The 27576-nt window shown below is 36.7% G+C and overlaps 1 protein-coding gene across 1 annotated transcript in view; it reads left to right on the forward strand.

Annotated features, from left to right (window-relative positions):
• Window positions 1-27576, forward strand: part of CNTNAP5 (contactin associated protein family member 5) — an 831640-nt gene that overhangs the window by 393638 nt on the left and 410426 nt on the right. Inside the window, exon 7 of the mRNA XM_059394484.1 lies at window positions 10695-10838. Within this exon, the coding sequence (XP_059250467.1) occupies window positions 10695-10838 (144 nt within the window). The remainder of the gene's footprint in view (window positions 1-10694; window positions 10839-27576) is intronic.

The raw sequence follows: 27576 nt of genomic DNA on the forward strand, positions 1-27576 counted from the left end.
GGACCCCAAGATCATGACCTGAGCCGAAGGCAGCGGCCTAACCCACTGAGCCACCCAGGCGCCCCCACAATATGCTTTTTTAAAGTTAAAGAGATCAGACATTCCAAAGAAGTTTCAAACTGAGTCATTGATCAAGTCAAATAGTAGAGCAGAAGCCATAAAATTGTGACCCTGGAGAATGTTAGGACTGCTATTATCTCACTTGGCCTATTTCATATTTTTCATTTTTAACTATTTGAATTTGGGCTAATATTTAAAAATCAAGAGATTTCACAGGAAAATTGGGATTTCTGGTTTCATTTGAAATGGCAGAAACTCATTGACCTTTGAGAACATTCCCAAGGTCAGTGATGAGCTCTTCTTCCATAAAGGCCATGGACTCTGTATATGGCTCAACAAACACAAAGCCAGTATAAGTTTTAAAGAACGAAAAAAAAAAAGACAGCTGTTTGAATCTATTTTCATACACCTTTCATTACAAAGTGGACTATCAAAGGTTAAGTGAGACAAATATTCACACATGAGAAACTTCAAAAATATCAGAAATCCAAGTCCTACAGAAAAAGGAATTTTCTAAACAGGAAGACTCCAAAATTTAAACAGGGCCAGAGGAATAGTCAGTAAGGAGGAATGAACTCATTGCCATGGAAGTAACATCAAAGATTGAAAAAGATAGAAGCAAATTCCAGACAAAGAAGAGGAATGAGATCAAAGGAAGAGAGAGTGGCAGATTCTGGGACCTCATACATTTAACATCAAAGCAGGCTTTCTTCTGGGAGTCATCTAGTTGGAGCCCACCTGTGACACCAGAAGACCCATCAGATTACCAGATGGACTCTGTTGCTTAAGACACTGAAACTGTGAGTGAAACTTCACAATCTAACACCTGGTTTTGTTGACTACTAAGATTAATGAAAGATACACTATGCAATTTGCCATAACCAAACAAACAAGAAAAGTAAGCAAAGAAAGCAGCTAAACTGACCAAAACAAAAGGGCAATAAGGCAAAAGCAAATTTAGAAGTAAATTGCTAGTGTTCTTTTTTAAAGCAGTTCAACAAATATTTGTTGGATTTATTATGTTTGAATCATACATCTTGCATTAAATATTAAAAAGTGAATAAGATATTATCTGTGTCCTTGAGAAATATTTTTAGAGAGATATTTAAAAACATTCAACAAATATTTATTCAGAATCTATTATATATCATCATCATTTTAAGCAGTTGGGAAATTCAAATATGTCAAAGAACAAAGATGCCTACCCTCGTGATGCTTACATTTTCGTAGAGGAGACAAACCATAAGCAGTAAACATAACAAGTAAATAAATTACACATGTAATGGAAAGAAGAATAAACATACATCTAGGTTATGGATTGGAAGTTCAAAGATGAAGGGAGGGGCAGCTGGGTGGCTCAGTTGGTTAAGTATCTGACATTTTATTTGGGCTCGGGTCATGATCGTGGGATTATGAGATTGAGCCCTGCATTGGGCTCCATACTGAGCATGGAGCTTACTTGAGGTTCTATCTCTCCCATTTCCTCTGTGCCCCAAACCCCTGGAATGTGCATGTGCTCTCTATAAAAATAAGTAAAAATAATAATAATAATAATAAATAAATAAATAAATAAAACAAAATAAAATCATTAAAAAAAAAAGATGAGTGCTGTGAAGTGTGTAAACCTGGTGATTCACAGACCTGTACCCCTGGGGATAAAAATATATGTTTATAAAAAATAAAAATTATATAAAAAAAAAGAAACAAAGCTTAAACATGCAATAAATAAATACATTAAAAAAAAAAGATGCGGGGAAACAGATTGCAATTTTGGATATGTTGATCAGGGTAGACATCATTGAGATGATGTCAATTGAACAACAACAACAAAAAAGTGAGATTGCTAAAGACTACTTGGAAAGAACTGGCATAGGGCATTTGGCTCTCTTACACTATAACAACTGTACAGAGTTATATGAGACCGTGAGCTAACAGAAGTTGGGTTTACAGCTCTGTGATCCACATCCTGAAGGCCCTTGGGCAACATCATGCAGATGATATACCCTGAAATATAATCTCTGTTCAATATCATCAATATCTGTCCCACGGTATAATATGCTGGAGTCTGAATGCATGGGCAGGATCATATATCATCAGAATCTTAGACAATAAAATTAGTGAATGAAGAGGTTCATGGCCAGGTTTGTCTTGAAAGCAAAGATTAATTCAACAACACTCATTAAAGTTTGAAGGAAATACTTGGGGAATTGTAAACACAATAATGATATGTGAGGCAATAAAAAGTAATTTGTACAAAGACATACAACTGAAGTAACTGAAAAAAAATAGGATAGAAATTCAGGAAATCAAGGAAATAAACCAACCAAACCAAACAAAACTAGCACTCTTTAGAATAATGAATGATTAAAAAAAAAAAAAAAAAGGCAGAACATGAACCTGAGATGGTATTCTCCCCTACCTGCTGAATGAGCAATACAGACTTTTACACTCAACTGTAAAATTACTAGTCTTTCTAAATTTGAAAATAAAATTGAATATAGAGAGTAACCATGAAGTTCTAGCATGGCCTCTCTTTCTTTTTCTTTCCATCCAATATATACGGGAAGCTAGAACAAACCAATGGGTTTTTTTTTTTTTAAAGGCACACTCAGCATATTAAGTTCTAGCGTTCTGAAAATCTGAAAACCAGATGGAGGCTTCTGTAGAATCTTGGAGGAAGATTTGTTTATTAGTCCAAACAAAGAAAAGGCACTCACTTGAGCTGCCATTGAATAAAATATCAATACATACTATCACAACCTTCAGACTGAAAAATATTAGAATTACTATCCATATGTTTTTATTCAGAAATTATAAATATAATGCCACAGAATACAATTTTGGAAGAACTTCTGATCTGAGAAGGTGCTACAGTGCAAACAGTCTTATTAACAGCAAACACTGTATGCTAGGATCCATTCTCCATCCTTCAGGTGAGAGAAGGTTTTTAATTCTCACATTACCCAGTCAAGCTCAGTTGTTTATGTGACATAAGTATTATTACTATCCTCATTTTGAATATGAGGATCATGAATCCCATAGAAGTTAGGTATTTTTCCCAGGTCCCCATAGAAAGCAGAAGCAGACCTGGGTTTGAATCCAATAAGAGAAGTTCCTGAAACATCACCTTTAAACACTTAGCTGTGGAAAGGGAGAGGATAAATGCTGACATGATTTACAAATTTATGCAATTTCACAACAAACTGGCACATAATGTAATATCTTAAAAAGGAATGTGAAGTGGAAAAAGTGGGTATACTGATTGTTAATAATAATAATAGTTTAAGTAAACAAGATGTAGAACAAATTGGGGTTGAAAGAAAAAAAAAAACACAGCAATCTGTGCTTCATAGAAAGTAATCCAAAGCCACAGTTTGAGAAGCTAGATAATCTCAGTGACTGTCTTCCAAGTTAACATCAAAACACAGTAAACATTACACAATAAACTTAAGAATTACCTGTTTCCTCAGGTGGTAAATAGTCTCTTTGTTCTAAAAAACAAACAGCAGACACACATGGTTTACAAGAAACATACTTTCGCAGAAATAATCAAAAATTATTTTTTTATAAAAATAAGGAATTGGGGACAAAGATATACCAACTAAATTTATAGAAAATGCATAATTGGAAAAAATAATTAGATTGAAAGTAAAAATTAAAATCAGAAGATAAAGGTCACCATAAAATAATAATCGGTGTGATTTTGAATTAAAAACATCCATACTTGGCAGATGTATATGTCAAGTAAAATATCAATCAAATACTTGGGGCACCTGGGTGGCTCAGTGGGTTAAGCCTCTGCCTTCGGCTCAGGTCATGATCTCAAGGTCCTGGGATGGAGCCCTACACTGGGCTCACTGCTCAGCAGGGAACCTGCTTTCCCCCCTCTCTCTGCCTGCCTCCCTGCCTACTTATTATCTCTGTCTGGCAAATAAATAAATAAAATCTTTTTAAAAAATCGATCAAATACGAAAAATAACTCCAAAATACAAAACGAAACTGTCCATTCTTACTAATTAGATGTTGGTTAACACTACCCTTACATGAGCTGCCTGTGTGGCAATTCCAGGATATGGAGACCCAGGAGCCAAACTCAAGGAAGTGATCACTGGTTTTCCAGTTCTGTTGCTAGTTGAATAAACTAATGGACAGCATTAAAGGAGAAAACCTAGTGTTGCAAACTTGGGAGACAGTCAATCAGATGCCAGCTGAACTAAGTGGAATAGCTTGAGAATGATCAATATTCAATTTTTGCAAATAATGACTAAAATAATTTGACCATCCCAGGTCATGCAGAAGAGTGAATTTAGTATGGATGGCTTGATGGACAGAAACATAGTTTAGAGTAATATTTTAATTTTTATTCTCACAATTTTGATAAATCAGATAAAATATGAATGCAAATTATTTGAGGAATATAATTATTAATGTAAAATTAATAAATATATAACAAATATAGCATACCAGTGTTTATGAAGTATTTAGAAAAAAATTGATACTATATGTGTAGGAAAGGAATCCATATACGAAGCATTTTTTTCATTCTAAATTATCTGATAACAAACTATCTATAATTCAAGAGTATAATTATAACCTCAGATTATTGAATTTGAAAAATTTGAAAATATAAGATACATCAAAAATTTACAGTCACACTCAAATGTGCAGAGACATAATTTTGTTTCTTTTCCCCAGCTGAATTTGATATGCTCATCAGCCCTGCTTCCCCTGACTGCAGAAAAATCTAACCTTGATAATGAAGGATAACTAGTTAATGCCTGTTTAAAATTTAGTACACTGTGTAAATGTTGGATTGTACTGATGTTTTCTCTTCCCCCTTCTTTCCTTTTTCCTGGGCAGATCATTGGCTGGAGGGCTTGTGCATTATCCTGCAGTAGGGGAGACTTGGGGATAAAGTGTTGGGTTCTGTGGCTGCTGTCCATGTTACTTGCTATGGGCTCATGCTTTGAGGTCTGGTCACTTGGATTCTCAATAGCTGGATTCAGATCCAGCTATCATTCTCAGTCCATCCATATCCTGCATCCTGCTCTCATAGGCTTGGGACCCTCTGCAGTCTACCTCCCACTATACTAGAGTGACTAGGTTATTGTGAAGAACGCTCAGACCTTTCTGTATCATTGTTTCCCTCAGACATTGATAGTTTGTCTCACTTCTGGAGAATTTTTGCTCTGGGACCCTGCTGAACTTGAGACATCTCTTAAAAACTATAGCTGTCACTGTGTGGGGAATGAGTGGAGAAATAGCTATATTTTCCAAAATCTGTCTTATGATCAATATGAACATGCCCCCCAAACCTCAGCAGGTTTCAGGTTTGCAGAGAATCAAAGAACAGGGCCTATACTACTGTCTAATTATACTCTTGTCTCCACCAACTTTCTCCAAATGTCCCCCACCCAGGCTAGAAACAGCTTTTGTTGTCCTTAGTGTGACAGAAAATGACAATTTTGCAGTAGACAGTATTCTCTAGGATTTGCTATACTACTTGGCTTCTAAAAAAAAAAAAAAAAAAAAAAGGCAAAAAGAATACTACCCCAAATCTTTTAAACACTAATTTTTGCTATTTAAAAGAGTTTTTGTCTTTCTCTCTTTTTTCAAGTATTTCCCTGTGACTCTTATTTTCTTTCTTTTTTTTTTTGTTGACTCTTATTTTCCTAAGTCATAAGCAAGTAGAGCATTAAAAATATTTTTACAAATTGAGGAGGGTGGCCAACATTTTTAAAAGTGTCATTGTATATTTAAAATTATAAAAATGATTAAGAACTTATGTCCTCACAAAAGCTGCATAGGGATGTTTGCAGCAGCTTTATTCATGGTTGCCAAAACTTGGAAGCAACCGTGCTGTCCTTTAGTAGGTGAATGGATGAATGAACTATGGTATATCCAGATGGAATATATTCAGCATTAAAGAGAAATGAGCCATGAAGCCATGAAGCCATGAAAAGGCATGGGAAAACTTTAAATCCATATTACTACTAAGTGAAATAGGCCAATCTGGAAAGGCTACATACTATATGATTCCAACAGAATGACGTTCTGGAAAGGGAAAAAGTATGGAGACAGGAAAAAGATTAATGGTTGCCAGGGCTTACAGTTGAGGGGCACGGGGGAGGGATGAATTGGCAGAGCTCAGAGGAATTTTTTTTAGTGCAGTGAAACTATTCTGTATAATATCATAATGGTAGATATATGGCATTATACATTTGTCCAAACCCATAGAATGCACAACACCAAGGGTGAACTGTAATGTAAACTATGGACTTCGGGTGATTATAATGTGTCAGTATACATTCACCAATTGAAATTGGTGTACCATTCTGGTGAATGATGTTGATTATTAAAGAAACTATGCATGTGTGAGGACAGAGAGTGTATGGGAAAAATCTGTACCCTCCTCTCAGTTTTTCTGTGAACCTAAATCTCTCTAACAAATTTTATTTATTAAAAATAAGTAAAAATAAATTTTCAATTTAGTTTTTACTAAACTATGGCAACAATTTAGAAAACAGAAAAGGATCTTTTTTAATGTAACTGAATCAAGTTGAAAATATTTGAATATCGCAACAGATCAACAAGGATGATTTTATATAAGTTATCAAAGAAAGAATTTTTAAAATTTTTCTGAACTAAAATTCGTTAGTGTTTAAGTTTCTGAGTATTCCCCAAGCTTTATAAGCCATCCTTAAATAGAATCAAAGATAAAACTCCCATAGCTGTTCTCAGAGATAAATCTAGACTTGATCTAAATACTTGACAAAAGAAGGAAATTAGAGCTCAAATTCATTTACTATTTAAAATATGAGCACATGTATTTCAGGGAAAATGGAGCACACATGTGGTTCAAGCAAAGAGAATCTATTAATTTATGATCTGTTAATATAATTCAACCCACCAGGACTTTAAACAAAATACCCTGTATTCTCATTTGGATTTCTGAAAAAAACGATGGATAAAACAGCACTCAATTCTCAGTTCAAATAAACAAATAAGTAAGTAAATAAATTATGTATGTGTTAAATAGGAGTAGAAGGATATTTCTTTAAGGTATGTGGAGTCAGAGTCAGTATTACATACTCGGGAAATATATAAAAATACAATTTTTTTGCAAAGTTTTGTACTGTGATTATTTAATATCGTTTAAACCGTTTTGTACAGGGGCACCTGGATGGCACAGTCTGTTGAGTGTCCGACTCTTGGTTTTGGCTCAGGTTGTAAACTCAGGGCCCTAATCTCAGAGTGGTGGGATGGGGCCCTGCATAGGGCATTGCCCTGAGTGAGGAGTCTGGTTAAATTTCTCTCTCCTTCTTCCTCTGTTCCTCCCTGCCTTGCGCTTTCTCTCTCTCTCTTGCTCATTCTTGCTCTCTCTAAAATAAATGAATCTTTAAAAAGTATTGGACAGATTTTAGAAAATTTTTACAAAGACAATGGAGCAAGGAAAAATATATAAACATTGACTTGGAAGAGGGTAAAGTGTTTTAAATATGGCTTATGACTATCCCCTTTAAAAGTTCAATGATATTGGGACACCTGGGTGGCTCAGTTGGTTAAGCAGCTGCCTTCGGCTCAGGTCATGATCCCAGCATCCTGGGATCGAGTCCCACATCGGGCTCCTTGCTGAGCAGTGAGCCTGCTTCTCCCTCTGCCTCTGCCTGCCATTCTGTCTGCCTGTGCTCGCTCTCTCTCCCTCTCTCTCTCTGATAAATAAATTAAATCTTTAAAAACAAAACAAAACAAAAAAAAAATAAAAGTTCAATGATATTAACTAAAACATACATTATTTAATATAAAATTATCTGGATAATGAAAACAAGGGGATATTTATGTAATTTATATGACAGAATGTTTAATTAAGGAAACAATTCTTAAATAATATAATTTTTTGAGATGTATTTGACGTATATTAATTTCAGGTATACAGCATAGTGACTCAGTATGTGTATATATTGTGAAATGATCACCACAATAAGTCTTGTTAACGTCCATCATCACACATAATTACAAATTTATTTTTTGTTTGATGAGAACTTTTAAAAGCTACTCTCTTAGCAACCCTCAAACATATGATACAATATTATTAACTATAGTACACCATGCGGTGCACTACATTCATTTCGTAACTGGAAGTTTGCTCCTTTTGAGTTCCTCTTTACTCCTTTCCTCCGGCCCCACCCCTGTCTCTGGAAACCACCAATCTCTTCTATCTACGAGTTCATTTTTTTTAAATTTTTTTAAGGATTCCATACAATAGCAAATTTTAAAAGCATGAAATTCAAAGGAAATAATTTAATGATGAGTATATCAACTATGGTAAAAAATGATAACATAATGAGCGGTCTCATCAAAAACATTTGAAAATAGACAAAGACACTGTGTACTTATATAGGAAGATGAAATACTTCAAAAATATCCATTTTACTCCAAGTAAATGTGTCAATGGAAATAACAAATTCTTAATCAAAATTCCAATGGACTATCTGAGGTAAAACAATTCTGAAATTCAACTTTAAGATAAAATAGAGGTTGCTGCCTGTGTTCTCCTCAAGAATTTTGATGGATTCCTTTCGCACATTGAGGTCCTTCATCCATTTTGAGTCTATTTTTGTGTGTGGTGTAAGGAAATGGTCCAATTTCATTTTTCTGCATGTGGCTGTCCAATTTTCCCAGCACCATTTATTGAAGAGGCTGTCTTTTTTCCATTGGACATTCTTTCCTGCTTTGTCGAAGATTAGTTGACCATAGAGTTGAGGGTCTATTTCTGGGCTCTCTATTCTGTTCCATTGATCTATGTGTCTGTTTTTTGTACCAGTACCATGCTGTCTTGATGATGACAGCTTTGTAATAGAGCTTGAAGTCCAAACGTAGTGATCCAAAGGGGCACGTGCACCCGAATATTTATAGCAGCAATGTCCACAATAGCCAAACTATGGAAAGAACCTAGATGTCCATCAACAGATGAATGGATCAAGAAGTTGTGGTATATATACACAATGGAATACTATGCAGCCATCAAAAGAAATGAAATCTTGCCATTTGCGACAACATGGATGGAACTAGAGCGTATCATGCTTAGCGAAATAAGTCAAGCGGAGAAAGACAACTATCATATGATCTCCCTGATATGAGGAAGTGGTGATGCAACATGGGGGCTTAAGTGGGTAGGAGAAGAATAAATGAAACAAGATGGGATTGGGATGGAGACAAACCATAAGTGACTCTTAATCTCACAAAACAAACGGAGGGTTGCTGGGGGGAGGGGGTTTGGGAGAAGGGGGTGGGATTATGGACATTGGGGTGGGTATGTGCTTTGGTGAGTGCTGTGAAATGTGTAAACCTGGTGATTCACAGACATGTACCCCTGGGGATAAAAATATAGGCTTATAAAAAAAATAAGATAAAATAGACAAAATACCAAATAATTCTCCTAACACAATAAAGCAATGACAAGTGAAAGTAGACAGCAGGATTAATAACCCTTATCACACATTACAATTTTTCTATAATAGTGTGGAATTTTTGAGGAAAAAATAAACATCTAGAACTAACCCTGAGTAGCTATGAGTAGCTATTCATATAAAACAAAGGCATTCTAGTTGGGAGAACACATCTTCCTGAGACATCAATATGGTTTAAATTCAAGCATCAATATGGTTTAAATTCTTGCTAAAGGTAACATTTCAAAACACTGAAGAAAACCTGGCTTACACATTGAATCCTGTTGTGATAAACATGATTATAGAAACCATCCTGTTTCTCTTGTATAATGGTAAGAATATTCACAACCAATCAGGTTTGTTCTTTTAAGTAGTATTAATATTACAAAAACAATTTGTAGTATTTTACTGGAAAGAATGGTAGTAAGACAAAACAAAACAAAACAAAACAAAAAACCAAAATGAGTATCTCATGTTCTTCCCAAAGCAGCCACGATTAGCAGTTCAGTGCATTTCCTCCAAGTCTATAGTGTATAAATAATTTTTTTGTTGTTGACATCATAACTTGATTTCTCAATCAACATTATGTTCATTTGCTGTTTTATCACATATATAAGCACCATTATTGACAACTAAGTAAGTTTCCATCATATTAATTCTTGATTATTTCCTTTAAGGAAATTGTATGGAACATTTGGATTATTCCCTATCTTCCATCTTTACAGAAAATAATTTGGAAATAATCATGTACATAGGATTATTTGGTATAACACAGACTTTTAAACTAGGTCTCTCTGTAGGTGAACAGAGGTATGTTATGTTTGTCCCTTGGCTTTCATTTGGCTATACTCTCTCAGATGTTTGCACAAGAGAAAAATATAAAGTTGTTGATTTTTTTATTTCTCCCTCCTATAAATTATTGTTTTATTTAGTATTAAGAAGGTTCAGAAAGGAAGTGAAATAGTTTTGTAAAATAAGCCCTTAAAAAGCAAGCAATTATAGTTATTTTTATGTGGGCTAATCAGTATCCTTTTAAATGTGCAATCAAATGGCATCTATAATTATTTGAGCCACTTGGCTCACACATACAATTGAAACTACTAAAATTCACTCGCTTACTTTTCTTTCCTACTCCTTCAGGGCTTATAACTAAGAGCTGATTTTTTTTTCCCCCTCTTCATAAAGCTTAGTTTTGGAGGAATTCCAGTACCAGGCAAACCTGGGACCTTTTTAAAGAAAAACTTCCATGGATGTATTGAAAACCTTTACTACAATGGAATAAATATAATTGACCTGGCTAAAAGACGAAAGCATCAGATCTACACTGTGGTAAGTCAACACCTTTCTCAGCATGGTGGTTTCTAATAGGTTGGAGTAAGTCTTTTTCCCATCCCATCTCCTGAACTTCTTTATAATGTGTTTATATTATATTCTTTGAGGTCCTATCAGTCTCCCAGGTGAAAGTGGAGAGCAAGAGAAAAGGCAGGAACTGAGCCGGTGTGAACTGCGTTATCAGGAGGAACAATACATTAGAGGCACCTAGAGAATTCCATTTTCCTGGCTATCAGTTGTGTGCCAGCTGTGGGGAGTGTTGCAGCTTACCTTGTATTAGCCTCAGTCCTTTATTATCTCTGGGAAATGCGAGTAGAGCCACAGATTCTATAGCTTGTGAATTGCGTGTTTACCTCCTTATTATTTATATTAAAATGTGGAATTTTGAATAAGAGGAGTTAAACTTTCTGTGTTTTTGAGATTTACTTTGTAGCATTTATCATGCTGGCAAGTTATATCCTTTTCTAATTCATTAACATTTATCTTCCCCAATAGACTGAGAGCCAGAGCTGGCTTTTTTTCTTTTTCACCACTGCATACCCAATACCTAGCAGAGTGCCTTGTACATAGTAGGTACTCAACAATGGTGTTGATATTTCCAGTTATTATTGTGGACTTGTTCATTTCTCCTTCCAGTTCTGTTTCACTTCATATATTTCATGTCTCTGTGTTTTAGTATATACACAGGATGGCTGTCTTCCTTTTGCCATGTTTCAAGGTGTGTGCTGGTGACAAGTTCTTAGCTGTGCTTCAATCTATAATGTCTTGGTAGCTATTCCATTCTTGAAGGATATGTTCCCTGTATAGAAGACTCTGGTTTGATTGTTGTTTCTTTCAGTTCTTGAAAAATATTAGGTCACTTTCCTCTGGCTTCAATTTTTTGGGGGGCAAATTAACTATTATTAAAATATTTTCCCCATAGATAAGCTGTCATTTCTCTCTCAGTGCTTTCAAGATCTTTCCTTTGTCTTTTGTTTTCAGAAGTTTGACTATTATGTGCTGAATGATATGATATCTTTATGTTTATCCTGTTTGGATTTCATTCAGTTTCTTAAATGTATGGGCTGTTGTCTTTTTCCAAACTCTGCCATTTATTTGAGTAATTTTTAGTCCTCTCTTTCTCTTCTCTTTTCTGAATTCCACAATGATGAATGCTACATCTTTCGTCATAATCCCACAAGTCCCTGACCCTTTGTTCATGTTTTCGTCTTGGTTTCTTTTGTCTTTTGTTCGAATTGAGTAATTTCTATTGTAAGATCCTCAAGTTCACTCATTCTTTCCTTACTCTCTTCATTTGGTTATTGTGCATATCTGTTAATTATTTTTATTATTTTATTGTATTCTTAAGTTCCAAAACTTTCATCTCGTTCTTCTTTACCTTTTCTATTTCCTTGCTAAGACTTTCCATTTTTGTGCTGGATCTTTCTATGTTCTTATTTGTCTCACATGTGTGATTGTTCCATGAAGGATTTTTATTATAATTGCTGCTTAAAACTATTTGTCACATAATTCTAACAATATTTTTGTCATCTCAGTGTTGGCATCTGTTGATTACCTTTTTAAATTCAATTTGAGGTCTTTCTGTTTCTTGCTATATAACAAGAAGATTTTTATTTTAACCTGAACACTTTAGGGAGTATGCTATGATCAATCATAATAGCTATTCTCTATTAGCTGCCTTTCTCTGACACTATTCCAATAGCGGAGAGGGGATTTTACCTTATTTCTCCTAGGTGGGTGGGGATAGTATCCAGGTGTTCCACTCAGACTCCATTGACACCTAAGGGTACGGTGGAGAAGAATGAGAGCTCCAGCTCCCCATCAGCTCGTCAGTGATACCTCCAACTGGCTGGGATGTGTATGAGAACCTCATTACTATTCTCCACGTGACCTCCATTGCCATCACAGTGTGTATGTGTGTGGGCATGTCGTTGTTACCGCTGGACTGTGATGAAAGTCATGACTTGGCTCTAAAACATCTCCAACACCATCCCTGCAGGAAGTGGGTGGGGTTGCTCACAACTGCTGAGTGGGGGTACACAGTCCAAGCTGTACCAAACATGTGGTTTCAACTGTTACTACAGGGAGAAGCTTGCTACACTGTGACAAAGCTTAAAGTTCTTGCTCCCTACTCATTCTTTTCTGACCCAGTCTTGGTCAGGGGTTTCAAAACATTGCTATAGCATGGATGAATGGAAACAGGGTCAGAGTTCTTTGTATAGTGTTTGGCTGGCAGAGAACAGTTATTGTCTAAAGGTATTCTGTCTTACTAAGCTTTCCTTCTCCTGGGCCTTTGATCATAGAGAGCAGGCTTCTGATTGGGATTTACTTTTTACCTGCTCCATTTGGTCTCATCAGGCTGCTGACTTCTCAGCAACAACTCTAAGATGCATGAGACAAAAAGAAAATCTGGGGAATTCTTTACTGTTGTTCATTGGTTGTCAAGATCCTTCAGCATACTTTCTTTTCTCCACCATTCAGTCTTCTTAGGTTTATTTTATACGTAATGTCTAGAAGTTTTTAGTTGTGCTTAGTGGGGATAATAGAGAAAATTACACTACTCCATCTTCCCAGAAGTGAAACTCCTTTTAACTGACACTCTTCCAAAAGCCATGACAAAAGTTGGCCACCGCATCATTTGACAGGCAAAATCTGATTCTCTTTGTAATCCGGCCAGCAGACTGTAGAAAACCTGTGGGACTTAAATGACCTTGATGTATACTTTCCCCCCTGATAAGCAGACCTTATAATGAATACTTTATTTCATTTGGGCAATTGAATTTTATATAGGTAAAGCATTTTTTAAAGTGGCCATTGGATTCCAGGGTGTGAGATAGACTTGCTTGAGGGGAATCATATGTGCGGTTAAAGGTTGCAATTATTTTAAAAGGTTAGCACCAAATTTCTCCTGTAGTTCTGAAGAGTAAGGATGGTGCTAAGAGAGGGTTAGTCCTCTGACTCTGGTTCTAGGAGATCCAGTGATATTACTTACCCATCCCTGGCTCATGCTCAGGGGTCTTGACAATTATCTTATCAATGTGTACTTAGGTTGTCCATCTCCCAGGTGACCTAATCACTAGATTGGTGGTGATATTCTTCTTCAGCCTCATTCAGGAGACTTGAGCCATGTAAAATACACTCATGCCCATCCCTTCTCCAATATTACTAATGAATATTTCATAATATACTAGTGTCATTGAGTTCAGTCTGCCTGTTGGCAATAAGATACCACACTACTGGGAGTTTAGTTTAGAGTAATGACATGAATGTCAACTCATATGAAAGGCAGGATACCATTTGCCATTGTGCAATGTGTTGACAGAGTGTGTTGAAACACAAGGAGCTCATGATATTGTTTACATCCACTATTTATAAACAGGTTCGAAAGTCTGCTAGCCTGAGCCTTCCATGTAAATAACTAAAATCCTCAGGGCTATATTCAAAAAGGAAATATCCATACATATTATGTGTTATAAATAACTTTAATGATGACACATATTTATTTTAATTTATTTTTTTAAATATTTTATTTATTTATTTGATAAAGATCACAGGTAGGCAGAGAGGCAGGCAGAGAGAGAGGGGGAAGCAGGCACCCTGCAGAGCAGAGAGCCCGATGCAGGATTTGATTCCAGGAACCTGAGATCATGATCTGAGCCGAAGGCAGTGGCTTAACCCACTGAGCCACCCAGGTGCCCTAATGATGACATATATTTAAAAATGTGCTGGTTGCACAGAACAACAACAACAAAAAAAGAGAACATGGAGAAAAAATGAACTTCTGAATATTGGAAGCTTTTCATCATCTCTTTTTTCTGAGAGAATGATTAACCAAAACTTTAATAAGTATTTTGTTGATTTTATACTACTCTAGCACTTACCAAGTTGCCTGAAACATTGCTAGCATACTTCATTCCTCAGAGTTTAATTGGTGGTATTGTTAATATGAAGCACAAAGATCCATTTAGCACTAATGTACTTGGGGAAAAATAATCCCAAGAACACTGTTTTACTTTGCAGGTAGACAACCATTACTTTTAACCTTCAAAACTTAAAAGAAAAAAAAAAGTGAAATGTATTTTTATTCCAAATTGCTTCCATCACCTTGCTTAAGTGAGAATTCATATCACTACACACACACACACACACACACGTGCACACACACCTTTATATACCTAGTCTTTTTCCTTTAGGAATTCTGTGAGGGAAGGGAGAGTTTTCCCTGTTAATTACAAGTAAAAACTGTTTTATTCTCCTACTCAGGCTTAAAGTGTTCCCCCAAAGACATAATATCAGCTACAAAATCAGCATTGCTCCAAGTTACTAAGTCACTGCTGTGCTAAGTAAGGGTTTTTGAAAGGGATGGTGTTTTTGTCCTTTGCCAGTGTTCACATACTCTCATAGTTATGGAGTCTTGGAAAGTTCAGAGTTGAGCAGGAAGAGTTGAGGAATCAACAAATCAGGTAGCAAGGGTACGATAACACCCATACATTACAAAATGTGATTCAAGGCTCAAGGAAGCGCTCGCGTTGGCCTCATCCAGTACAAACCTCTCTAGCCACTGGCACTCAGGGAGCATCCCTATTGCAATTTGTCATTCCCTTCTGTGGGACCTGCCCACTCCCTGGAGATTTAACAGCTGTTCCATGGGGATAATTCAATTTAGTCTTTATGGCTCGATTTGCCTACAAGACGATCCTCCACATCCTGAAATGCAGTAAAACTAACAGCTTAAAGTAGACATAAAAAATACCTCTCTATTCTTCCTTAAATCTTTCATCCTATGCTAATACAGCACCATATAATAAACAATCAGAAAGTAAATGGCCCATTGAAGTGTGTGTACAGTACCTGTAATGTGGATTATTATATACATAACATAAGAAATATATTGCCTGCTAGTTTCCTAAAAATGATTAATTTCATTTCTTCCACTTCACAAGAAATGCTGCTTTCTTTCAGCTCTGCTTTCTGAGGGTTGCATCCTCTCATCCAGAGGCAAGGAGAATAATGTGATTGGTTGTTAGCTGAGGTCTAACTTACTTCACTGTAGGTCTTAAAATGATTTTTTTTTTTTCATTTAAAGGAAGAACATAGTAGAAATGGTCTTGTTCCTTTACTTTTTCTCCAACAGAAGAGGGGGAAAATGGCTAATAGCAGGACTATGGATATAGACTTGGCTTTTGAGCTAATAGACTATATCAATTCACTTTTGTGCCTTTTTCTCCAAATAATTGAAATTAAGGAATTGAATGGGTGGTAGCCAAAATACTAAACACAGAATGATACTCCCAGCCTCATGGCTGAAATCTCTTCATGCAATCCCGGAATGTGTTTCCACTCAGCTGATTGGGAAGCCTCTTGGTCTTCTCAGACCAACACCTGCAGTAACAGAATGGCTGAGAGAGCCGTTGCATTTCTAAACGCATAGGTTTGTATTCTATGACCCCAGCAAATTAAAAAGTAGATCGGCGACAGCTTACGTTCTACTTTCCTGAGTCTGAAGTTTCGTTTATTTCCAAACCGTATGAACCATGGAGTGGATTTTGAGTGCATCTATCACAAACTTATTTACCTAATTCATTTGAGGAAATTGAATGACTGTCTCCAGTCCAGATTTTATCAAATGATGGGCTCCATTGAAATAAAGTATGTAAAAAAGGTGTTGCCCAGTAGACTTGATGTAATAGGCATACAGATAGGTAAGAGAAGCAGGCTTCTGTGAGGTTTATTGTCTCTTGTTTGCATCTGCTGCCACAATACTCTGTGCAGTGTGGTTGTTTATTTCTTGTAGCTCCAAAGCCAAGAAAATACACTCAGAGATAAATATAAGATAAATATAATATAATATGCACATGAAATCACACACACACTCACATTGTATATGCACACAACACATGCATGCACACACACACAGTGGCAAAGCAACCTTTGCCCTACCTGTCTGTGACCCAGAAGTTCATGAAAAATCGTCAGAGAAAAGTCCCTGGTGTCTAGTGAAGCCTATAATCTCTTCAGTTTGTCCCCAGGATTATGTTTCGTCTCTGTGAGTATGCTCTGTGATAAATGATACTTTTCCTTGATGGAAGGAATCACTTGAAAAAGCAACTAACATAGCATGTCTTCTCTCTCCACATTCCTACTGTCATCTACCATCATTTGACCATTCTGACAGTCACACCACCTGCTTCTCTATTGTATGCTCCTCATAACCTGGAAAAAAAATCTAAATTATTAGCTTCCAGAAAATTTGCTTCCTTTCTTTTGGTGGATACATTAAAGTTAGTTTCAAGATTGTATGAGGAATAATGTAATGTAAAGTTAAAAAAAAAATGAACTAACAGTGGAATGGTCATCCTCTCTGAAAATCATTCTACCTTAAATCAATGCTATGACTTGTTTTTCTAAGATGGCCAATTTTGTAGCTCATCTAGTAAAATCATTACTTGAAGCTATTAAAGGAAATGTCTTTAAAAATGTTAAAGTTGTGGGGCACCTGGGTGGCTCAGTGGATTAAGCCGCTGCCTTCGGCTCAGGTCATGATCTCAGGGTCCTGGGATCGAGTCCTGCATCGGGCTCTCTGCTCAGCAGGGGGCCTGCTTCCCTCTCTCTCTCTCTCTGCCTGCCTCTCTCTCCATCTACTTGTGATCTCTCTCTGTCAAATAAATAAATAATATCTTTAAAAAAATGTTAAAGTTGTATGTTTTCTATATATTTTTGATGAATATTTGGAATATACAAAATAAAACACAAAACCAGCCAGAGAACAAAACATTGTTCTCATCTGTTCTCATTTTTCATGTTTTTTTATATTTTATATAACATGGACCATATTTTATTGACAACCTTTTATCTTGCTCCTTATAGCTAATATTTTCTCTTAAAATGTTTTACATTGCTAATTTTTTTATAGATTTTGTTTATTTACTTGAGAGAGGAGAGAGAGAGAGAGAGAGAGTGAACATGAACAGGGGTCACGTGGGGAAGCAGAGGGAGAAGCAGGCTCCCCTCTGAGCAAGGAGCCTGGTGCAGGGCTCTACCTCAGGACCACAGGATCATGACCTGCACTGAAGGCAGCTGACTGAAGACCCCAGGTGCTTCATCTTTAAAATTTTTATTAAAATTTTTTAATCTTTTTATATAAAATATAATTTAAGCATTAATTCAATTTATCAGAGTGCCTTTAAGATTCTACAGTGGTTACAGGCTCCTGGGTGGCTCAGGTGTTTATGTGTCAGACACTTGATTTTGGCTCAGTCATGATCTCAAGGTCAAGTCCCTCATTGGGTTCCACACTCAGTGCAGACTCTGCTTGTCCATTTCCCTCTGCTCCTGCCCCCTGCTCTGTCTTTCTAATACATTTTAAAAAATCTTTAAAGATTCTACTGTGTTCAAATTTTGAGTGTCTTGAATTTTTACTACCAAAAATAATGTGGAGATTGTAAACATAATGAAAAGGTAATTTTCTAAAATTCAGAATAGATAACCAGGAGTGAAGATTATGGGATGAATAATTACAGACTTTTGACTCAATTGTTTATAGTCTGTACCAGTTTCCCTACACACACACTGTGTGTAGAAGTACCTGCTTCTCCTGCCAATGCCACCTCATATTTTCCCCTCATTTGAATATTCAAATTTCTTTTAAAATAGTGGGTTTAATTTGCAACAACTTGGATAGACATAGAGGGTAAGTCAAGTAAGTCAGTCAGAGAAAAACGAGTATCATATGATTTCAGTCATGTAGAATCTAAGAAACAAAACAAAGAAAAAAAGAGGCACACAAACAAAAACGTCTTTAAAAAAAAAAAAGATTTTATTTATTTATTTAACAGAGAAGGAGAGAAGAGTGTACAAGCAGACAGAGCAGCAGGCAGAGGGTGAAGGGGGAAGCAGACTCCCCACTGCACAGGGAGCCTGATTCTGGGCTTTGGTCCTAGGACTCTGGGATCAGGACCCAAGCCAAAGGCAGATGCTTAACTGGCCGAACCACCCAAATCCCCCCAAAACAGATTCTTAAATACAGAGGACAAACTGGTGTTTGCCAGAGGGGAGGTGATGGGGAGATGGATGAAACCTAAAGGGGATCAATAATACATTTAAATTGATGAGCACTGAGAAATGTCTAGAATTATAGAATCATTAGATCATACACCTGAAACTAACATAACATGGTATGTTAGTTATACCTTGGTATAAAAAGAAAAAAAGAAAAAGAAAAAGAAAAGGTCTAAATGATACTTGAAATCAACTCAGGTTCTTTTCTTCTGCAAAACTTCCAGCTAATAACCTGAGTGTGTTTTTTATAGCTCATGTTTCCCCCAATAATACCAGCAATGATAGTCCCCTCATTTGAAGATACCTTGTTTCAGAGCGTTGTCTTATAGATAATCATGATGCCACAAATCACGATGCTAATATCAGAGGATAGTAAAGGGAAGTGGCAGATGGATGTGTGGTTGTATTCACTCCTTTGTGTCTGAAACCTCTGTGAGAGGCAGACAGGGGCAGACATTATTATCCACACTTTATACTGAAAGATGCTTTATGCCCAGGACCCAGGAAAGCCAATGATATATAGTCAGCAGCTGTGTCATTCACAGTCTTCTTCCTCTTCTTTTGGAAAACACTACACCATCAGCTTTTATTCATTTTTATTATACATCTATTTTTTCCTAGGGCCTTGAATGACTTTCACACCAAAGTGGGGGAAAAAAAAATACAAGCCTGGGCAGCTTTGTGATAGCACTGCTTACCTCGGATTTGAAGAGCCAATGAGATGTTTCAGAAATGGTCCCATGTAGTTTGCTCATCGCCAAATAAATTTCCCTGGGACATCCCTTGCAATGTATGAGCGTTGGGGCAGAATCCTTGCCTTCATCCCCAGAATGAGAGAGAGAAGCAGAGGCAATGCCTGGGAAGAGCCTAACTGCCTTACAATCATGTGGCTGTGATCTTGGCTGGAGCTCCTCACTGGCTTCACAGCTCTCAGCGTGTCCAGTTGCCAGCATCTCGCTGCCAGGCTCTACCTTCTGCAATTAAGGATGTGGCAGAGAGTCTTCATTGGGATTCTTTGTCTCCTTCAGCCTTTTGCAACCAGTGACTCTTGTATTTTGTGATGGAAACTTCTTGGGTTTTGAGTCCTTCATGATCAGCTCCTCCAATATCTAGAAGTTTATTTCCCCCCTCCTTTCTTGTCATCGCTTCTTTTCTAGCCAGGCCTAGATAGTTCCATGTTTCTGGAATTCACCATATGCATACGCACGTCTAAGCCTTTTCATTCCATGTTGCTTCTGCACTGAGCTGCTTTTCTCCCTTGGCTCTTCCTTGACCTAGTCCCAAACCATCCATCCTTCTCTAAACTTGCAAGTAGGTTAACGTTCGAATCAGGATGAGACTCAACATGTTCAATGACTTCTTGAAGTGGAGCAGAGTACTGAAGCCCCCAGGTTGTGCCAATCACGGACTCTTGAGTTGCTGCCTTATGCGGAGGCCCAGAGAGAACTGGCAGTCAGGCAGACAACACTAGGTTCAGGGAGCCCCTTAGGATCTTTGGGGCTGTGGTTTTATAGGAAGTTTCAAAACCTTAAAGATGGAACCTCCCTAGAGTATACCAGTATGAACCCACTGCATTTCTACCCTGCCTATGTCAACCTCAGTGGATTGTCTGTGGCTCTCTGGAGCACAGTGCTATGGAGAGTCATGGCTCCAGGTCCAGCTTGCATAGAAGAAGCTGCTATGACCCATAGGTAGAATCCACCATGGGTTTGGGAATCATGTAGTGTCAGATGTGCTGTGCCTGCTAGCCTTGTGTGGCCATTCCAGATCCCACCTTTGTCTCACAGCACTTTTCATCACTCAGCTCCATTATGCTTTCTTTGTTGTGACACTCACACTTCTATTACATGACATAACTTAGCACTTGATTCATCATCATCATCTCAATACATAACTTATAGAGTATCTACTGTGCTCATAGCAAATGATCCTTACCTTCAATGGATGGGAAACTTTAAGCCTCTTTTTGCCCCAGCATCCACAACCTTGGCATTGCATCACAATTTCAGAACTCAAAGTTAAGAGCCAATAGACATACTTTGCCTATCTCCTTACCATGTGCTTTCTATTCTCCTGGTCACCATTTTGATGGCCACCTCTCCTCACCTATTCTCTCTTGCCTTAATAGTTTGACATATACTTTTTATTAATTTTGGTGTCTTGATTACTCTCATTGATTCTCTCAATGATTCCATTTGGTTTTATAGCTTCTTGCTTTCTGACTTTGACTACAGCCCTGCCCTCCCAACTGTGCTCCTGAACACCATTTCCCCAGCCACTGAAAACTACTGGCAGGGTGCAAAATACATTACAAGAATTAAGGAAGAGAAATCACAGGCTAGGAGGTTCAGGAAATACTTCATGAATGTCCAGGAACTTGATGTAGGTTTTGAAGAAAGACATCTCTTTGGACAATTCCACTGTAATAGGACAATTCCAAGGTAATTTGAGCAGGGGCATGGAAACTCAAAATGAGGACATAGTATTTCTGGGAAACAAAATAAACATAACTTTCTGTGCCACTTATCACGTTAAAATGTACATAATGAAGGCACTATATGTTGAAGAAGAGTATAATCTTTGAAGGCAGTAAGATTAATTCCCACCATCATGACATAATAGCTGCAGAAGATGGACCAAATTACCTGACCTCTTCATGTTTCAGTATCATCATCTTCAAGGTAGAACTAAAAAACACCTGCTTTATAGATTGGTGACTCCTGGGATATTATAGGCACTGAATCATTAATAGCTAATGATAGTGTTATAATTATTTTTATTGTCCCATTTTGCTCACCATTTCTCATTGTATGTTTCCCATGAAGACCATAGTCCTATGACTATGTCTATCCTGTTGTGTAAATGGCCTTCTGCAAGAACAACTCTAAATATTTTAGGTCAGTGATTATAAATATCTTAGGAGCCACATACCCCTTGAAGAATAGAATGAAAATTATGAAAACATTTATTTTTGTATAACATTTTTGGATCACTAGAGACCCCTGAAGTCCATCTACGGACAGTAAGTTAAGAGCTCCAGAAAACATTTTAAATTACAAATCATGAATAAAATCAAACCTTTTCTGTGTCTTTATAAATTCCTAATAATCTTATATAAATTCTCCTGGTTGAATCATCAGGGCCTCAATGAGCAGGGACCTGATGTTGAGTCCCTTGTGGGACAGGTGGACGTGTTTCTTAGAAGCTCTTCACTTTGTGCCACAAGATTTAGAAGACATCTCTGTCCAGGATCAGGTTGTTTGAAAAGGAAAAAAATTATTATATATATGTTTTAAAAATATATTGGCAAGTAGAGGGTAGTAACTGCTAACATGGGTAAAAGAGGACTTAATGGTCTAGAATGAGCACTTAGAAAAAATCAGGTACTTTCTCTAGGCTGCCAGAAAATAGACAGTGAAGGAACTAGATACAAGGAAAGCTCCCCCTGCCTTCCTCTCAGGCTGAGATTCACACCCGGTCCAAGTGGGTGGTTGGGACCATGCAGTCTGCCAACAGCAACAAAGCTTGCCAGCCAGCATAGGTCTAAGCTGCCTGTGGGAGCTGCTACCAGTGGAGAAGGTGCTAGCTGAGGGCGCAGCTGGAGCTCAAGCATGAAGAATTAGTGGGTTCCCCAATGACCATCAATGATGGAGGACAGGAACCCAATAGAGAAGGCGGCCAAATGGTATGTCCTTGCAGTGGCTCTGTCGTGCCCTCTACTGGCAAATCCTAGCATTTGGGCGGAAAATGTTTTCAGGGTCCATTCTCAGCGTCAAAACAGGGAGAAGAAGGGCTTTGGCGCTGAAACTCAGAAACGGGTAACTGACACAATCTCTAATCTCTTTTCTTCCTTTTAAATTGTGGGTTAAAAACCAAAAGGCACAGGACTTCTGGAAGAGAGGGTAAGGAAGACAAAGGGAAGCACGTGCGTGTTCATGGTTTAACATCACCTGCGTGTGGACTTGGGTGATCATAGCATGCCTCACAGGTGTATGAGCACAAACTCTAAATACAGGTACAGGCTCTTGTGAATAGGGAAGTATTAATTTATTTCATTTTGTCATTATCTATTTCCTCAATAGAAAATAATGAAACTACACTTACTCTCTTTTATAGGTCCATGTAATTTACTACATAGAAAAGTATTTTTCGTACTCAAAAAAGCTTGATGTGTGCCATAGGCAGACCTGCATTTGAATCACCCAAACAATGTACCCCTCCGATGAGGATTTGCTATGCCACAATTCTCCTAAAACTTATTCCTATATTTTACCTAAAGGTTTTCTCATGCAACTCCCTCCACTCCTTTGAAATAGTTTTATTTCTTTGCCATTTCTTTCCACCATTTTCTCTAATATCCTAGTTTGGCTCATCTTTCTATTCCTAAGTCAGCCCATGGGTTATCCATTCTCACCCAAGGTGGTCGATTATTACATCAATTTCCTCCCTAACAATAAGTTCCAAAATTTACCTTGCTTCTGCCAAGGAAAACAAGCCCTTTGAAGGACATTCATATTTGTCATTTGTCTTTATTGCATCAATACAGTCCAGTAGCTAAATAAAAGTCTTCTCTTTTAAAAATAATAAGGATAATTTAAAAATAATTTAAAAATTTGATGATTGACTAGAACTTTAAGAAAGGTACCCTGAGGTCAAGAATATGGCTAAATGGACACATTTAGTCTGTACAAGCCACAGTTGACGTATCTGATAGAAATGTGGAGTCTGAGTAGATTTGGGGCTGAGGGCATGCCCTAAAATCCACCATTTACCTCAGTTTTGGATGATGCATTGTGGAAGCTTCTAAGCACAGTATGATTTTGTAGAGTGCTGCAAGAACACAGCTGAGAATCAGACCCTGAGGATGGAGCATTCAGTGCTAGTTTCTCAAAGTGAATGGAAGGTCGGGCAGCCCCAGAAGATATTTAGTTTTATAGGCTGAGGTTTTGGTGAATGTTCATCATTCTATATTCATGGGCAAATACAATACCCCATATTGAATCAGTAGTCCTCGATTCCTCCAGGAAACTAGAAAGCACATGAATGTTACCAGACTTTTAACGTTTAACAGTGTCATTACTGGCAAAAACCATTAAGACAATGTAAGCATCTTGGTTTTTTTGTTTTGTTTTGTCTTTTTTGTTGTTGTTGTTGTTTTGTTTTTGTTTTTACTCATAAAATCAAGTGTTTATAACCAGGGCATGTTTTCAATTTCAGTGCTTTGTGATTGATATCCCTACAACCTCTTACCCTTTTTAAGAAATAGTGGGTCCCCATGTTTTATAAATGTGTGAGATAATTAGAGCTGATACTGCTCTGGGAAAGCACAAGAATCATCCCCACACCAATATAATTAAATTAACAGCATATGGACCAATAAGTGTAATAAAAATGATATGTAATTCCCACTTTTCACAAGAGAATTCATGTTTACAGATTATAGGAAATTTGGGAAACACAAAAAAGTAGAAATAAAGAAAAAATTACCTGCATTCCCATCAAAGTCAACTATAAATGCTGTGTCAATGTAGATTTTCCAGTTTTCTTTTTCAAAAAGAATATTATCTCGTGTAACTTTTTTTTCCTTCTTATCAACATAGTCTGTAATGAAAATAGTAATATACTGAGCATTTAGTATATGCCAGATACTCTGTCAACTGATTTTCATATTAATTTATTTCCATCTTTGATCTCACCCTATGAAAGGACAAGTATTTGTGGTTTCATTTTGAAGTTGAGAAACATGAGTGTAATGCTATTAAAGCCAGTCATCCAAGATACATAGTTAGGAAGTCTCTATCCTGGCTTTTTTGATGCCAAAGCCATGTTCATCTGCTATGATATGCTTTATGAACATTTTGTGTGTCCTGCTCTAATCACTGAATTTCTGAATTTTAGCTAAAGTAACAGTACATCAGAAAAATGGTGATCAACAAGTGTTGAATAAGTGAATGGCGCTTTTTTATTTCTTTTTTCTTTCATTCTTTTCTTTTCTTTTTCTTTCTTTCTTTCTTTCTTTTTTTTTTTTTTTTTAATAGGAGGAGACAGGACTAATTTGAATTCCCAGCAAGGAAACTAGCATACTACAGATAGTTTGTACTTAAAAAATAATTACTTATTCTTGTGTTGGAATGATTATTATACCAAGACAACTTGTAGCATCTGATTAGAGTGAGAATGCCTCCTTATTTAACACTGGAGAGTAGAAGCATCTTTTGAAGGGAGGCTATTCCTCTCTAAACCTAGTGAACTTCACATATAAGTAAAAGATCCTTAATACCATTTAACTTTTTTTTTTTAAGATTTTATTTATTTATTTGAGAGAGAGACAGTGAGAGAGAGCATGAGAAGTGAGAAGGTCAGAGAAAGAAGCAGACTCCCCATGGAGCTGGGAGCCTGATGCAGGACTCGATCCCGGGACTCCGGGACCGTGACCTGAGCCAAAGGTAGTTGCTTAACCAACTGAGCCACCCAGGTGCCCATACCATTTGACTTTTAGCCACCTGAGGCAGAGAATGAGAAGATATGCTGGAAAGAGTAAATAGAAAACACACCTCAATAATTTTAGTATTGACTACATGTTTAAATAATATTTGTTTATATAATAATATTAAATAATATAAATGTCCAATATTCAAATTAAAATTAAGTTAATCTCTTTCATTTTACTTCTTTCTTTTTAATAAAGTTACAGAAAATTTTATTTATATATTTATTTATTTTTAAAGATTTTACTTGTTTATTTGAGAAAGAAAGAACAGAGCAAAAGAGAGAAGGATAGGGGCTGGGGTGGAGGGGGGACAGAGGGAGAGGGGAGAAGCAGACTCCCCACAGAGCAGGAAGCCTGACTCAGGGCTCTACCCTAGGACCTTGGGATCATAACATATGCTACAGGCAGACCCTTAACCAACTGAGCCACCCAGATATCCTGCTACAGAAAATTTGAAATTACCTATGTGCCTCACATTCTATTTCTCTTAGACAGTGTTAATTTAGCATATTCACCACCCCAAATATAGGTATTACAGTTTTAGCTTCTATTTTTTAAGCCTATTTTTATTAGGAAAACTTTTAAAATGTTTACTTAGAGATAATAATAATCAGAATTAGATATTTTCTTCTTTCTAAATCGTTATTGATAAACTTGAGAAGCTGCTTTTTATAATGCATTCATTTTTAAGCTGTAAATTTGTTTAATTTTCAAGACCAGGTAAAGGTACTTGCCCTGCACACACACTTGATACATTTCAGTCTCTTCCTAAGACACAAGAAGCCCATACTATGTTTTCAGAGCTAACAACATTTGTTCTTCACTGAAGTTAATTTAGTCTATAAAGGCATAATGTACATGCTTGTAGAGTAGAAATTTGCTTTGTTTGCAAGCCAAGCAGTTTGTACAAGAAAGTTTATTTAAAAGGAAAAAATAAATACATGTTCACACACACACACACACACACACACACACACACACACTGATACATACATGCTCACACATGACACTTTCTTTTGACTGGTTACCATAATGACTTGTCACCTTTGCCTACTTTGTTGGGGTAGACACATAAATGACTGCAATGGAGGGAACAAATCTTATTCAGTTGTGGGAACCACTTGAAAACTAGTAGTCATTGGGTTTCATATCCAGCTTCTTCTATCCCTACTTGAATTAATTGCTATTATTTATTTCTCTCAATAATCCACACTTATAGCAGCTACTAATTCACAATATTGTTGTCATGAAAACTTTCAAACAATACTTGGAAAACTATTTAATTTAAATTTCCATTATAAAAGTTTAATTTTTCATTTTAAATAAATTTTAAATGGAGAAAAAATCAATTACGTGAATAAAAATCCCCGTAATTCCACAAGCCAGTTAGAGCTGCTATTTAGCAAAGTGGTCTCTGTTCTATACCTACATATTTATAGATAGGTATATTTTATCTGATTTGTACCTGCAATTTGTATTCTGTTCATTTCATGTGATGTTATTTTAAAAGCAATTTTCATGCTTATCATAAAAATTGCTATTAGTGGTGGCAAAATAGTATGTCGTATGAATATACCGTGATTTACATAACTATTTTAATTTTAGAGCCAGGTTTGTATTATTATAAATAATGGTTGCTTAGTGTGTAAATATTGGTTTAATTTCAGATTATTTCCTGAATATAGATTTCTAGAAGTGAAAGTAAAGTGTCAAAAAGGACTGTTAATATTCTTAAGCTTCTTGATTCATATTTCCAAATAGTTTTGCACAATATTTGGAAATAGAAATTAAGGAGTGTTCAAGGTAGTTACAGCTTTATCTTCTGCCTTAAACCTGAGAGGTTATCAGTTTAACATTTTGTCTATTTGTCGTTTCCTTTCATTCTCCAGCTCCCAAGGACCTCCTCTGGGGTTTGTTTCTAGGTAAAAGACACCATTGTTTGCAAAACCTGAAACTCGGGTGGGGGCAATCATCTTTGATGTAGAGGACTAAGCATGAAATACAGGGCCAGAAATGGGCACACACAGGCATGGATCTAACACTGACTCCATAGCCAAGGAGTTGAAACTGGGAGCTTGGAAAGTGGGAAATATAGAAGAAAGTCAAGAGAGAGTCTCTGAAGCCAAAGCCAGCATGTGCCTCTCAGTGGGTCCCTGTTTACTGATATGTACATGTAGCCAGCTCATG

Source organism: Mustela nigripes, chromosome 3 (genome assembly GCF_022355385.1).
Source record: "Mustela nigripes isolate SB6536 chromosome 3, MUSNIG.SB6536, whole genome shotgun sequence".
Taxonomy (NCBI): Eukaryota; Metazoa; Chordata; class Mammalia; order Carnivora; family Mustelidae; genus Mustela; species Mustela nigripes.